General features: G+C 40.9%; 2 protein-coding genes across 11 annotated transcripts in view; one reads left to right on the top strand and one right to left on the bottom strand.

Annotated features, from left to right (window-relative positions):
- Positions 1–3,179, top strand: part of clcn1b (chloride channel, voltage-sensitive 1b) — an 80,263-nt gene extending 77,084 nt beyond the window's left edge. The window contains exons 20-23 of the mRNA XM_034174537.1: positions 1,265–1,309; positions 1,433–1,537; positions 2,155–2,241; positions 2,596–3,179. Of these exons, the coding sequence (XP_034030428.1) occupies positions 1,265–1,309; positions 1,433–1,537; positions 2,155–2,241; positions 2,596–3,045 (687 nt within the window). The 3' untranslated portion in view covers positions 3,046–3,179. The remainder of the gene's footprint in view (positions 1–1,264; positions 1,310–1,432; positions 1,538–2,154; positions 2,242–2,595) is intronic.
- A 2,480-nt stretch (positions 3,180–5,659) lies between these two features.
- Positions 5,660–14,557, bottom strand: part of fam131bb (family with sequence similarity 131 member Bb) — a 65,516-nt gene continuing 56,618 nt past the window's right edge. For 8 of the 10 annotated variants that reach the window (XM_034174549.1, XM_034174552.1, XM_034174553.1 and 5 more), the window contains one exon: positions 8,100–10,103. In XM_034174549.1, the coding sequence (XP_034030440.1) occupies positions 9,885–10,103 (219 nt within the window). In that variant the 3' untranslated portion in view covers positions 8,100–9,884. Of the gene's footprint in view, positions 6,109–7,472; positions 7,477–8,097; positions 10,104–14,557 lie in introns of those variants that run through there. The other 2 variants (XR_004561830.1, XM_034174550.1) reach the window with 2 other exon arrangements.

Genomic DNA, 14,557 nt, shown 5'->3' with positions numbered 1-14,557 from the left:
CGGTAGAATGAATGCAATACCACCCCTGCTGGGTCGATTCTCTGGCCAATCTCATGCTCCACTGTCCCCTCACTCATGAACAAGACCCCAAGGTACTTGAACTCCTTCACTTGGGGCACTCACCTAGTGAGTGATAAGTACAATTACCGTTTCATTAATTTTTGTATGTAGTGTTTGATGGCAGCCAGTCTGCTCTGTGTAAGCTGCATCGTGTCAGATCTCAGAAGCTAAGTAGTGTGGGACCTAGTTAGTACTTGGATGGTAAGAACACCAGGGACTGTGTGTGCTTTTCCAGGTAAAACTGGAGTTGCGTCAGGAAGGGCATCCGGCATAAAACTTGTGCCAAATACTCTCGCTGTATCCACTGTGGCAACCCCGACCCAACGGGGGTATTTGTAGTGTTTGATGGTAGATTTTTTGCAATATATCTATCTGATGGATATTGGCTTGAGTTGTGGATTTTGGTGTTGCTGTCAGTATGGGGTGGATCACAAACCCACAACAATCCTTCTCCCAACATGACGGATGAAAATATTGAAGAAAGGAACTCGATGTCCAAAGCCATGAGTTTTCTACAGGAATCCATGTTTTCCAAGTAGATGCAATGGAATGCATTTAGAGCATCCTGAGCACAAGGGATTGGTTAAATGCATGGCTTTCGATTATGGCCATCAGAGGGTGTAACGATCTACTGGTAATTGTGATACAGTAGTTATGTGGCAAAAGCTTCCACAAACACGAAGCATTTGAGTTGTAGCTTGAAATCATATGGTACTTGGTGGTGAAATCTTGCTTTTTAGACTGCCAAAATCATTTTCTTCTCCAACGTTGTCATCCAACAGCTACATTACAGTGATGACATAGGAGCTCTCAGCCAATCAGCTCCCGATATTCAGGTTCAGAAATGCACAAAAGAAAATGAGATAATGGATTTTTCTTTTTCTCAAAATGAAAATTCATTGCCCACAAGTTACACGGGCCCACCGCCTCCTCACACTCAATAAATGTGCTTGGTTCCAGCATAAAATTGGCAGGAATGCGTGTCAGTGCAACAAAAAAGCCTGTGCCCACAATTCTTTTCTCCTAGACCATACAGACAGATGGTGATGTGGAAGTGAAAAACAGCCTGAAAAGAACATCATTCAACTATGTCAGATCAGTTCTCCTCAGGAGAGAAACCAACAGGGGGCATATTACCATCATTGAATGAATGTCCAACCCTTTCACTCTCTCTTTCTTTCTCTGTCTCACCATCCTTTCTCAGGAGACCACACCCCCTCCACTGACTGACACCATGTCCCCAGAGGAGGTAATACTCTGTACTGATTCAGTATCTTTACAGCCAACAAATGAGGCAATCACAACATCCTGATCAATAATTAGTAACTCTCATGCTGAGTGCATCTCTGTGCTTTGTGATTGGCTGACACAGATCAAAGCCTGGGAGGAGACTGAGCTGGATAAACCAATCGATATTGAGCAAATACGCATTGATCCCTCCCCGTTTCAGCTTGTGGAAAGAACATCCTTACACAAGGTGACCATAGCAGCTCCTGGATGATGTGTTGTCTCAAAGATCATCTGTCTGATCACTCTAATTGAACAGTTAGAAGTCATATATCAAACACTTAATCATTGTTGCCTCCACTGAGGATGTTGTATTTGTTATTGTCCATAATCCATCCAAACATCCAGCAGGTGGCAGACATGTCTATGGGATATTACATAGGCAAAACAAAGTTACCTTTTCCAGTGATGTGTTGCAAAGTTATCCAATGTCTAACCACTTAACTGGATGAGTTACAAGAAGATAGCATTAATTATTTTGGAGTTATGACTTACATGAACTGCCTGGGATGGACTCACCCTCTCATCTACATTTTTGCTGTTAGCAGTGCTGGGAAAATGTTGAGCTAGGTCTGCATCAGATTCCAAGAACATTTTTGGGTTGTTTCAGGCAAAAGGACAGATCTGAAGGATCCATTTGCCTCCAGTTGGTGATACGGTTGTCCATCCTGAAATAAATATATTTTGTGTGGATCTGCAAAAAGGGGCGTGTCTGACCATGGCAGATGTATGCGGTGAATGTATGAAGCGTTTAAATAAAATGTATGATTTTGCTGGTGTTTCATATGGTTCATTCTCTTTCCTCAGACCCACACCCTGTTCTCTCTGCTGGGTCTCAGTCATGCCTATGTCACTAGCATTGGAAAGCTGGTGGGCGTGGTGGCACTGAAAGAGGTAAAACCCTGTTTTTGTCACCTTTTGTATATATGACTAAAAATGTTATTGTTTCCTACTAATTCTACAGTTGTAAACCTGTTCTGTTGTAATACTGTAAAAGTGTGTTGTTTGATCCACTTTTGTGATTTACCTCTGTGTTTCTCCGTATCCACCAGGTCATTATTGTAAATAAGAATTTTTTTCTTAACAACTTAACTGATTAAATAAAGGTTAAATAAATTAAAAAAATGTTGTAGCACAGCGTGATAGTGAGCTGTGGTGATCTCACACTACCAGTTCTTCTATAACTGTGTTCCGATGTGAATTCATGGTGTTGACAGCCATTTCCATTATTTTTCTGTCTCCCAACAGCTACAGAAGGCCATAGAGGGCTCAACGCGTAGCGGGGTGAGGCTCCGACCTCCTCTGGCCAGCTTCAGAGACATCAGCCACAAAACCAAGAAACATCCACCTCCATCATCCATCCCTTCCTCACCCACATGGGACAAGGACCTATGGGTGGATGGGAGTAGGAGTGAGGGGGAGATGGCGAGCAAGCAGTCCAAGGATGATTCCCAAGGGAAGGGGTCATCTTCCTGTGTTGCTCCCGGTTGTGACACGGCTCCCTCGTCCCACAGCAACACAGCGAGCACCAACGGCAGCTCCACATCCACAAGAGGAGCTGATGGCCCTCTGCAGGAATCTGCATCACCTTCCACCTCTTCAAACACCACCTCCCCTGCATCACTCGTGAGCCCAGTGTTCACACTGTCATCCCTCCAGGAGGAGAGGGAGAGCGAGGAGTCAGATGAGCCCGTATAGGAGAACCAGCTTCAAAGAGAAAGGACTCGATCCTGGTTTGATTTCACCTCCTCCCAGAAATGGCACATGTAGCTGCTTCCTGGAAGGAGGAGCGCCCCCTTGGGCAGCCTGCAGCCCTCACAGACAGGATGAGCTGCTGCAGAAAAAAAAAAAACCCTCCTGGATCTTACAATAGATTAAAAACAAACTCTTATTATAGCAGCCTCTCGTTTTCAGTCTTTGAATCTCAGGTGCCTCTTGGTGTCTTTTGAACTGTAGAGAGACAAACATTTGGTGCTCCATCTGTCATCCACATCCTGAACGTGATGACTGAAAGCTGTAGCTATCCGTTACATGTATTCATGTTAATTTCATTAACCTTTGTGATAAATTAATTACAGAGAATTGTATTATTACACAACATACTGTCGAATCTGACCTTTAGGTCAACGTGATTATGCATTTAAAGTTTACCAAATGAGGTTAAATTTGTATTTGCTGAATGGTAAATATTGAAATCACTCATAACAGTCTGTAATTTTTTAAAACTAATAAATAGTAAAATCTGCTTAATATCTTCTTTTAGTTATGTCTGACAATTTAAACAAGCAGCACTGGCCACTATAGACCAAGGCTTTGGAAATACCAGAAATGGACAAACTCATTTCAAGTGGCCTTCCAAACCACAAATTCACCAAATTTGAATGATTTGTCCTCATTATTTGCCCTTTTTAACAGACGAGAGCGTTGTTTGATTTTGATTGATTGTGTTAAATTGGACTGAATGGACTAATTTATCTATTTACTCACTGCATTTTAGTTAGTACATGCCTTGGAATTACCAGTTGAAGGACAGGTCAGGTTTGGGGTCTGGTACATCGTCAACGCTACAAAACCATCTTGGGTCCTGGATGGTAACCACCCCGAAAAGCAACCAGTCCACTCCCACCTCTCGAAAGTAACCATTGATCTGCAGCAGCCAGGTGAAACATGGTGTCCACTAGGGTGGGGACAACTTATGAAAATCATTAATCGACGAGTTGGTGACTAAATTCGACATTGAATGAATTCAGCCAATTCTGAATCTTCATGGTGAAACTCAAATGTGACATTTATTTTAATAAATATAAGCACAAAATCACAAATACAAAAACAGCATTAGCATGAAGACAACACCCGCATTCATTTACTAAGCATAGATGACCTGTTTGAGCTGACTAATTCACCTGCTGAGGTTCACACACTTTCTTCACTGAGTGAAGGGAGTGGTGGCAGCTCCAGCAGGTCTGTTCTTTTAATGGTTAAATGAACTTAATGAATGGCTTTCAACTAGTCAGTTAATAAGGCATAGTCGACTAGTCGGATGTTAGCTAGTTTTATTTAGTTAACTGGGTTAGGGTTAGGGAACTGGGATGGAACTAGTCATCCCATCCCTAGTGTTCACTTAGCCTTCTTCAGTTTCTGGGGTCCTCAGTACTGAGGCACCTGCATGCTGGATCACGCACAGAGAAATGCAACACATGGCCAATATGCCGTAGCTGACACTCCCTCACAATGCAAGTGATGCTTGTCTTAGTCTCTCTAAGTAAGCATTCGTCTGCCACGTCATTCCAGTAGCTCCCAAGGATTGTATTAAGGGAGCTAGTACCAAAGACATCCACCCATTGCCTTAGGTCACCAGTTAACATCAAAGACTCACAACCATCCAGGGATAAGAAAGCCCAGAAACAATAAAATATTGTACCTGTTTTTCCACAAAGGTATCAGCGTTAACAAACACCTCTGTCCAGTGACCTGCGGAGCCCTAAGTTGTTGCCAGGTGTCTCTTGATCTCAAAGGCAAGGACCCAAAGACATGAATGACACTACCACTTACAGTTCATGGTACACTTCTGACAAACAAGTCCAGAAATTAACTGAAGCATCAATCTTAGTCTTGATTCCAGAGAATCACAAACCCAGACACTGATTCCTCACTCAATTTCTCAAGCACTGCAGTCAAGGAATCCATTGATTCCACAAAGATGACATAATCATCCATTAAGTCAAAGACAGTACACCTTTCCTTGCCAACAAAGGGTCCAATGCTGCCTGTCTCCACAACCCTACCCAACACCCAGCCTGTGCAAGCATTGAACAGAGGAGAACACATCTCTGATGAACGTCAGAGACACAAATGCCTGATCATCACAGTAGGTAGTTTTCTGCAGAGTGGTGGTTTTCAAGTTTTAGAGCATTTAAAATGTTTGTGCTCTGAGGGTCAACTGTGCATTTTAGGCTTTGATTCTTACATGAGCTTAAACAAAGATGCACCTTGGCCCTAAAGTGGAGACTTGAGTGAGAATTTGTATGACAATGATATTCCAGCATGAAATTCCTAACAAGAACCGGACAAGGTTGTTTTTGCAAAAGCATGACGGTCTGGATTACAGTGCTTCCAGATCCTTGTTGAATAGTTTGTCTGCCAACCACCGGGAAGTCAGCCAGAAACTCCGGCTGTCACCAAACATGGTTTAAAAAGAAAAAAAAGAAAAGAAAGGGAAAAAAAAAAAAAAAAGCTGTATCACGTGTTAATGTTGTGGAGGCAAAAAATAACACCATACTCCAACAAAATATTCACACAAATGTACAAGAAATGCCATTTGTTGGATTGTTTATTTGCTCTTTCTCCATCAGAGGAAAAGAAGAGAGGGAGACACCTAAAGGACCTGGAGGAGTGTAGGAGGTTCTGACGTGCAGGAAAGAGGAGAAATGGGAAGAACAGGAGAGATAAACAGCTGACAGACAAGGAGAGGGGAACCGGAGAAGAACCATCTCGTGACATTCTTCCAGGGAACATGCATAGGTGTGTCATCACTGGTTATTACCAGTCACACTGCCTTGTTTCAAGAAAGTCCAATATTATACAGACTTTAACAGAAGACATCCAATTTTATGCAGCGTTTTACACAGCGTTTAACCACAGGCGCCCAAACTGTGTTACGTATATGACTGCTTCAAATCCCCTTTGGCTGATGTGAAAACTTTTTTTTTAGGCAGTGACTCTTCCCACAGCAGACAGTTATTGTACACACACACACACACACTCACACACAAACAAGTATACAGAACAGACACAAAGAGAGAGGAGAAAGGCGGAGGAGCAAAAGCAGATTGAACACCACAGCTGCCGACAAGTTGTTGTGACTCTAAGGACAGCAGTCGAATTATACAAAAGAGGAACTCAGCTGCAAATCAGTCACTCAACAAAAAGTTCATCGGTAATTCGTAACATCCACAGAAATATATTTGGCTTCTTATTAATTTAATCATTCATTAAGATCTTGATGATTAAAAAAGAGCAATGACATAACCCTGATGGAAGCAGTGTTTTCTCGTTTCATGGCATCCAGTGGTGGGCACATCTCAGCTAATCAGCAAAGCTAACTTTTTCATGAGCAAGTTAACCTTTCTGCAATTTGAAAACCATTAACGGACCAGTTAAATCGATGTATCATTCATTTTTCAATGTGAAATGAATAATTAAAAAACTGAAAAATCATTCCTTTTTTCATTATTCATTTAATACTCCACAATACATGTTAGCTTCCACTAAAGTTAGTTCTGTTAGTATTTTTTGGAACTAAAGTTTAAGGGTCAAAAATGTTTACAAACCTTAAAATCAGACATTTCACAAATACAATAAGCATCAATCCATAATAAAAGCATTAGATTTTTTCATGTATATTTTTCATTTAACACTTTTTGTGTTGTGAATAAATTTTATGTTGAATGCTATTTATTTTCATTTGTTCATTTAAGTATTTATGTACATCTGTAACCTCATCTGGTGCTAGTATGCTAAACCTTTTTAGAAACTTCCATGTTTGCGCCTCAATATATGAAAATAGCAGCTCTTTAGTTCTGCTTTTCAGGGTTTTAGAGCTTGAAAACCAAGGATAAATCCATAAAATAAGTTAGCTGTAGCTTTAGATACATGTTAAAACGGTTTATCACTTCAGCATTAGCATGGTTAACTTTTCAGTTATTGGGTTAGCGGTTATCAAAGCTAACATTTAGGTTTTACAAAAAATTGCACAAGGAGTCTAATACTTAAAATAAGTGCTCTTTTGTGAAGGGTATAAGTAAAAGGGAGAGGGAGAGAGAAACATGAAGGCACAAACAACTTTGAATAAAGCATGGTAAGTTGAAACCACACGGGCCAACAGTGTTGTGCCCATATGTGTAAGTCAGAACAAAATTAAGTTGTGTAAGCTAATATAAAGTTTTGGAATTTTTTTTCTTAGTGTGCCTTGGTGTTTTCTTTTTTGAGCTTTAACTTTAGGTACACTGTGTGCCCACCACTGTCTTCATGAAGGAACATCTCAGTAAATGAGGAGGTCTCAGAAAAATGTGCACAAATCAGCTAAATAACATAAAACAGTGGATTCCCATAGTCAATGAAGAGACCACACTATTCCCAGAATTCTTTGTTCCGGCACAAGGTTGGATTCTTAACAAGCTGTCATTTGTCTTCAGTAAATAATTGACTATGTCACTGAGTAAAGACATTCTTATTGCAGTTTTGAGCCCTCTTGTGTTGACCTTATAATCTGCCAGTCACTCTACGGCTGAAGTGAAATAAAACAATCTGCAATCTATCATTTCCTACTGATGTGTTGAACAAGAGTGCTGAACTAGAGTGTAAAGTGCTCAAAACCAGTCAAAGACTGCTTTACAACCATGACATCTATTCTAACTTATACTGGGAGGGATTTCCACACATCAATATAAAAATAAACATTATACCAACATTGCATAAATAAGCAATCAATAAATAAATTCTTTCAAGTCAATAAGCCTTTTTTAATTGTAGAAGTTCTTCACACAATCATTAAAGTGAGAAGGTGCTGTCCAACAGAGACTAAAACAGTGGTTTGTGTGTCATAAGCTCATCGGTGAGTCGTGCACGTTGACTGTCGCTGTATAGAGGTGATAATCCTCCGAGCTGGAACTACACACATTCACTCCCAGGCAATGGGGGGGAAAAAAAAAAAAAAAAAAAAAAAAAAATCAAGGAAATCCACGGTTTTCCTCAAACTGTCGCACTCCAGGCAGCTGCTTCACAGTAATCACGATGAGCAGGAAGACACAGATCGACTCTGTTCTAATGTTCAGTTCTAGTCTTCTGTTCGATTCCCTGATTGAGCTGCACACAGGCTGTATTTCCCAGTGGGTAAAATCCGACACCATCTAGTTTGAGCCATCGCTCTATTTACAAAACAATCCTCTTTTAAAAATAAATGAACAAACCAGGCCTGACCTGTGATCTTAAGCACAATCCCAAAATACTGTGGGAGTGAGGCATTAAAACAACAACAAAAAGAAAACGACTGCGAGTGCGAGAGAGGCGATTTCATATACTATATACACTATGTGACAGCACTAGCACTGATCGCAGTGCGTCGCCTGTCTATTGCTGGTTACAATTTAGATATCTGTGTTTGTGTGTGTGTTGTGGTGGTTTTAGTCTTGGTGAGCCAGCAGTAAATCTGATCCCATTTTCTCACACACTTGGAAGAATCCCTTTGCCCAACTGCGAGGAGAAGTGGAACAACAAAAAAAAACCACACACATACACACACCATCATGTACTGCGATCGGTCTTTCAGTACATTCAGTAGTAGCTATGATCCTCAATTTAGCACATCTACACATGTGGAAAAAGTAGCTGAGGATTCATGTTGTCAAGTGGCTCGGTTTTGGTTGTCGGTGGTGCTGAAAGCTTTCAGAGTGCGAACTGGGAAACATTAACAGTCCAAAGGCAACCTCTGATCTGTAGGATTGCATCAGTGCAAAGAAATTTGCTTGTACAGTTCTGCTTCTTTTTTTTTTTTTAATCTTCTCCATCGTCAATGTCATAAAACCATCTTGCAGGCTCGGCCCGCCATGATCCCACCTGGGGTACTATGGTTCAGTGCAAAGTCCATACAGTGCTGTATAGTACAGGTACTCCACAGCACTCTGAAGAAACATGCATACAGAGAGACGGCGTAGGAAGCACACTATCTTACAGTACAATCCTTATCTGTGCAGTGTGTGTGTGTGTGTGTGTGGATGTGTGTAGTCAACAGGACACACATGTCCCTGGTTGTGCCTGAGGCATCCTGGTGCCACAACATCAATGTACAGTAGAGGCTTAAGCAGCATTTCATTGAAACACTGAGACTTTTGAGCCTCCTTTAACTGCGTGTGAATTCTTCTGTTTGCAGCAGTTTACACTTTTAAACTGTCCCTTCAATGGAGCAGGACATTTACATCGATTAAACAGTAACATGTTGTAAACAGAGGGGTTCCTCCACAGGAAAACTCTTAACTTAAACATTGGTTTTTGTTTTTTCATCTTATTTCTGTGTCATTAGAAAATTATTCCTATTATAGCATTTAATGATGATAGGTGTCCATTATGAGATGATGGTAGGGTCATGTTGCTTGTCTTCTTAAAATGCATGCATGATTCCACTCCCCTCCTCTTAATCTCATTCTGATTTTATTTCCCTGTTGAAAAAGTCACATCCGGTTAGTGATTCTCCTCCTCCTCCTTTTCCTTCTCCTCACTCCTGCCAAATTTGTCACCTGCTCCATCCTCACTCCTCGGCTCCTTTAGCTTTGGGATGTAAGGCTTGCATCAGCTCTGCTCTCATTGTGAGTCCACTTGCTAATTTGTTTCTCATTGCTGTGAAGAATTCATCTCGCAACTGAAAAACTGTTTTTGATACCTGAAAAGGAATAGATTAATAGATAAGATACTGTGTTATTATGCTCATTCCTTCTTGACTCTGTGGTCAGTTTGCAATAAGGAGTCTCCTCACAGCCAGAAACTCAGTTGGTTGCCATAGAAGCCCCCGGCTCCTCTTCCTCTTCCTCTTCCTTCTCTTCTAAACTCTGAACAAGCCCCAAAGTGACATCTGAGGGCTTTCGCTCTGTGATTGGATCAGGTGATGGTTGCCCAGGACTACTTGCACCGGATAAATCCCCTTGCTGTGTGGGCGGAGTCAACGTGGCTGACTCTGGTTCCATACAGAGTGTGACCTCTGTCTCCTGAACAGGACACAACAAAGAACATGTTCAACCCATTCACTGAGTGACAAAGTGCCCAATAAGTTATATATTTAGGCATATACAGCACATCCGGAAAGTATTCTCAGCGGTTCACTTTTTCCACATTTTATGTTACAGCCTTATTCCAAAATTGAGTAAATTAATTTTTTCCCTCAAAATTCTACACACAACACCCCATAACAACAACATGAAAAAAGTTTTTTTTTTGTACATTAAAAAAAACTAAGCAATCACATGTACGTAAGTATTCACACGCTTTGGTCAGTACTTTGTCGATGCACCTTTGGCAGCAATTACAGCCTCAAGTCTTCTTGAATATGATGCCACAATCTTGGCGCACCTATCTTTGGGCAGTTTTCCCCATTCCTCTTTCCAGCACCTCTCAAGCTCCATCAGGTTGGATGAGGAACATCGGTGCACAGACATTTTCAGATCTTGCCAGAGATGTTCAATCAGATTCAGGTCTGGGCTCTGGCTGGACCACTCAAGGACATTCACAGAGTTGTCCTGAAGCCACTCCTTTGATACCTTGGCTATGTGCTTAGGGTCATTGTCCTGCTGAAAGATGAACCATTGTCACAGTCTGAGGTCAAGCGCGCTCTGGAGCAGGTTTTTACCCAGGATGTCTCTGTACATTGCTGCATTCATCTTTTCCTCAATCCTGACTAGTCTCTCAGTTCCTGGTGCTGAAAAACATCCCCACAGCATGATGATGCCACCACCATGCTTCACTGTAGGGATGGTGCCTGGGTTCCTCCAAACATGATGCCTGGCATTCACGCCAGAGTTCAATCTTTGTCTCATCAGACCAGAGAATTTTGTTTTTCATGATCTCAGAGTCCTTCAGGTGTCTTTCGGCAAACTCCAGGCAGGCTGCCATGTGCATTTTACAACCCCTGGCAAAAATTATGGAATCACCGGCCTCGGAGGATGTTCATTCAGTTGTTTAATTTTGTAGAAAAAAGCAGATCACAGACATGACACAAAACTAAAGTCATTTCAAATGGCAACTTTCTGGCTTTAAGAAACACTATAAGAAATCAAGAAACAAAAATTGTGGCAGTCAGTAACGGTTACTTTTTTAGACCAAGCAGAGGGAAAAAAATATGGACTCACTCAATTCTGAGGAATAAATTATGGAATCACCCTGTATATTTTCATCCCCAAAACTAACACCTGCATCAAATCAGATCTGCTCGTTAGTCTGCATCTAAAAAGAAGTGATCACACCTTGGAGAGCTGTTGCACCAAGTGGACTGACATGAATCATGGCTTCAACACGAGAGATGTCAATTGAAACAAAGGAGAGGATTATCAACCTCTTAAAAGAGGGTAAATCATCACGCAATGTTCCAAAAGATGTTGGTTGTTCACAGTCAGCTGTGTCTAAACTCTGGACCAAATACAAACAACATGGGAAGGTTGATAAAGGCAAACATACTGGTAGACCAAGGAAGACATCAAAGCATCAAGACAGAAAACCTAAAGCAATAAGGAACGAATAGGAGTAAACTGGAGTCAACGTCTGTGACCGAACTGTAAGAAACCGCCTAAAAGAAATGGGATTTACATACAGAAAAGCTAAACGAAAGCCATCATTAACACCTAAACAGAAATAAACAAGGTTACAATGGGCTAAGGAAAAGCAATCGTGGACTGTGGATGACTGGATGAAAGTCATATTCAGTGATGAATCTCGAATCTGCATTGGGCAAGGTGATGATGCTGGAACTTTTGTTTGGTGCCGTTCCAATGAGATTTATAAAGATGACCGCCTGAAGAGAACATGTAAATTTCCACAGTCATTGATGATATGGGGCTTCATGTCAGGTAAAGGCACTGCAGAGATGGCTGTCATTACATCATCAATAAATGCACAAGTTTACATTGATATTTTGGACACTTTTCTTATCCCATCAATTGAAAGGATGTTTGGGGATGATGAAATCATTTTTCAAGATGATAATGCATTTTGCCATAGAGCAAAAACTGTGAAAACATTCCTTGCAAAAAGACACATAGGGTCAATGTCATGGCCTGCAAATAGTCCGGATCTTAATCCAATTGAAAATCTTTGGTGGAAGTTGAAGAAAATGGTCCATGACAAGGCTCCAACCTGCAAAGCTGATCTGGCAACAGCATTCAGAGAAAGTTGGAGCCAGATTGATGAAGAGTACTGTTTGTCTCTCATTAAGTCCATGCCTCAGAGACTGCAAGCTGTTATAAAAGCCAGAGGTGGTACAACAAAATACTAGTGATGTGTTGGAGCGTTCTTTTGTTTTTCATGATTTCATAATTTTTTCCTCAGAATTGAGTGATTCAATATTTTTTTCCCTCTGCTTGGTCTAAAAAAGTAACCGTTACTGACTGCCACAATTTTTTTTTTCTGATTTCTTATAGTGCTTCTTAAAGCCAGAAAGTTGCCATTTGAAATGACTTTAGTTTTGTGTCATGTCTGTGATCTGCTTTTTTTCTACAAAATTAAACAACTGAATGAACATTCTCCGTGGCCGGTGATTCCATAATTTTTGCCAGGGGTTGTACTAAGGAGTAACTTCCATCTGGCCGCTCTACCATACAGGCCTGATTGGTGGATTGCTGGAGAGATGGTTATCCTTCTGGAAGGTTCACTTCCCTCCACTCTCTCTTCATCTTGTTGGTCTTCATTTTGCATATCCACTTCAAGCTCATTTGCTGTTAATTTCTCCAATTCAAACTCACCAGTGTAATAAAATTCACTCTGGGAATGGTCCTCTTCATGGCTAATAATTTCTTTGTTCGCTTTTTGTTTTGTTTTATTTCATGCCATGAAAACTGCAAACAAAGTTGCAAATCTGATACATGATCCAGACAGATTGTCATGGTAACGGTCTGATATGGGAAAATATCAGACTGGAAATCAGCCAATCAGAACGCACGTACTGTTGTTACCCGTATAATAATGGGGAATATTTTCAAAGGATGAATGTGCCAAACTTGTCCTCTGTTTTTATAACCACAAGTGATACTTGGCTGTTTTCTGAACCTATTTCGGTTTGTCCATATTCTTCTTAGAAGTTGCAGTTATCGACCTGCTCCCTTCTAGCTGCTTTGTAATAATTACAACAAAAACTGCAAACCTATTGTCTAAATACATTAAGACTACATACTTGATGTATTTGTGTTTTCATTGTGTCAAAATAATCATATTAGTGGCACCACTGTTAATCATTTCCATGACTTCATTCCCATTCCATCATTAAGTTTTTTTCTTTTTTCCCACTGAGTTAATTTCATGTCATTACAGTATGAAATTCAAGTCAAACAGATTTCAAAGTGGTCTGACATGAGAGATTGATAGTTGCATCGATGTGGGTGCAGCACATTTCTGCCCTGAGTGAAGGACATTAAGCATTTTGGGACCTTGATCTTGACTGAGGGCAAAAGGAAGCAGGTGATAAATGGCAATTATCTTTACTGATTTATAGTTTTTGATAAAATCTGGGACAGAAAGGATGAAATTACAAAGTTAAGTGGCCAGAATGAGTTTCCTTCGATTGTTGGCAAGAATAAATCCCATTAGAGATGGTGTCCAGAGGTCTGATATTCTGAAGAACTTCAAAGTAGAGCCGCTGCTCTGTCACATTGAAAAGATGAAGTTGACGTGGTACTGGGATATGACAGGGATGGTTCCTGGACATCTCCTGTTGGAGGATTTTTGGGCATGTCCAGGTGGGAGCAGGTCCCAGGCTAAACTCAGAATGCACTGTAACCCATGTGTCCAGGAGGAGCTCAATATGGTGGAATGAGAAAGTAATGTCTTGGCTACCTTATTTAACCTGCTGTCACTAAGTCCTGGCAAAAGATGATTGATGGATGGATGGATGGAAGGAAGGAAGGAAGGAAGGAATGTTCCAGAAGCTCTAAATATGTTTCCCTTTTTATTTAAAGGTCATATTCCAAGCATCTCCTTCTTTACTGTGATTGTGGTTCACTGCAATATGAAACACACACTGCTGAAGCACACAGCATCAAAAGTTCAAATTTGTTGAACTTTGACCTGCAACATTGAGTTCATGTGTATGTAGCCAATGAGTGCTAAGTTGGGTGTGGTCTCACAATGTTGAAAAAACAAATTCTAATAATGTCCACATCTAAACTGTACAACAACACATTTGCTGTCAAGAAAAAGGCTTTAAAAAAACTTAATTGGGGCTTTTTAAGTTTTAAATCCAGCTGTCCTCTGTTATGAGGCAATGTGGTCTGAATGCTGGTCACAAACCCAGATAAATGAGTGTTGTGCCAGGAAGGGCATCTGGTATAAATCTGTGCCAAATCAAATATGCAGATCACAAATCAGATTTCATACTGGACTGCTCAAACGCCTGGGTTAACAATGACTGGTAGTGTTAGTCAGCAGCGTGCCGGTGGAAACTGCTCCTGTTGGGCAAACA

Source organism: Thalassophryne amazonica, chromosome 7 (assembly GCF_902500255.1).
Source record: "Thalassophryne amazonica chromosome 7, fThaAma1.1, whole genome shotgun sequence".
Lineage (NCBI taxonomy): Eukaryota > Metazoa > Chordata > Actinopteri > Batrachoidiformes > Batrachoididae > Thalassophryne > Thalassophryne amazonica.
Note: the sequence above shows the minus strand (reverse complement) of the source record. Positions and strands in the feature narration are given on the sequence as shown.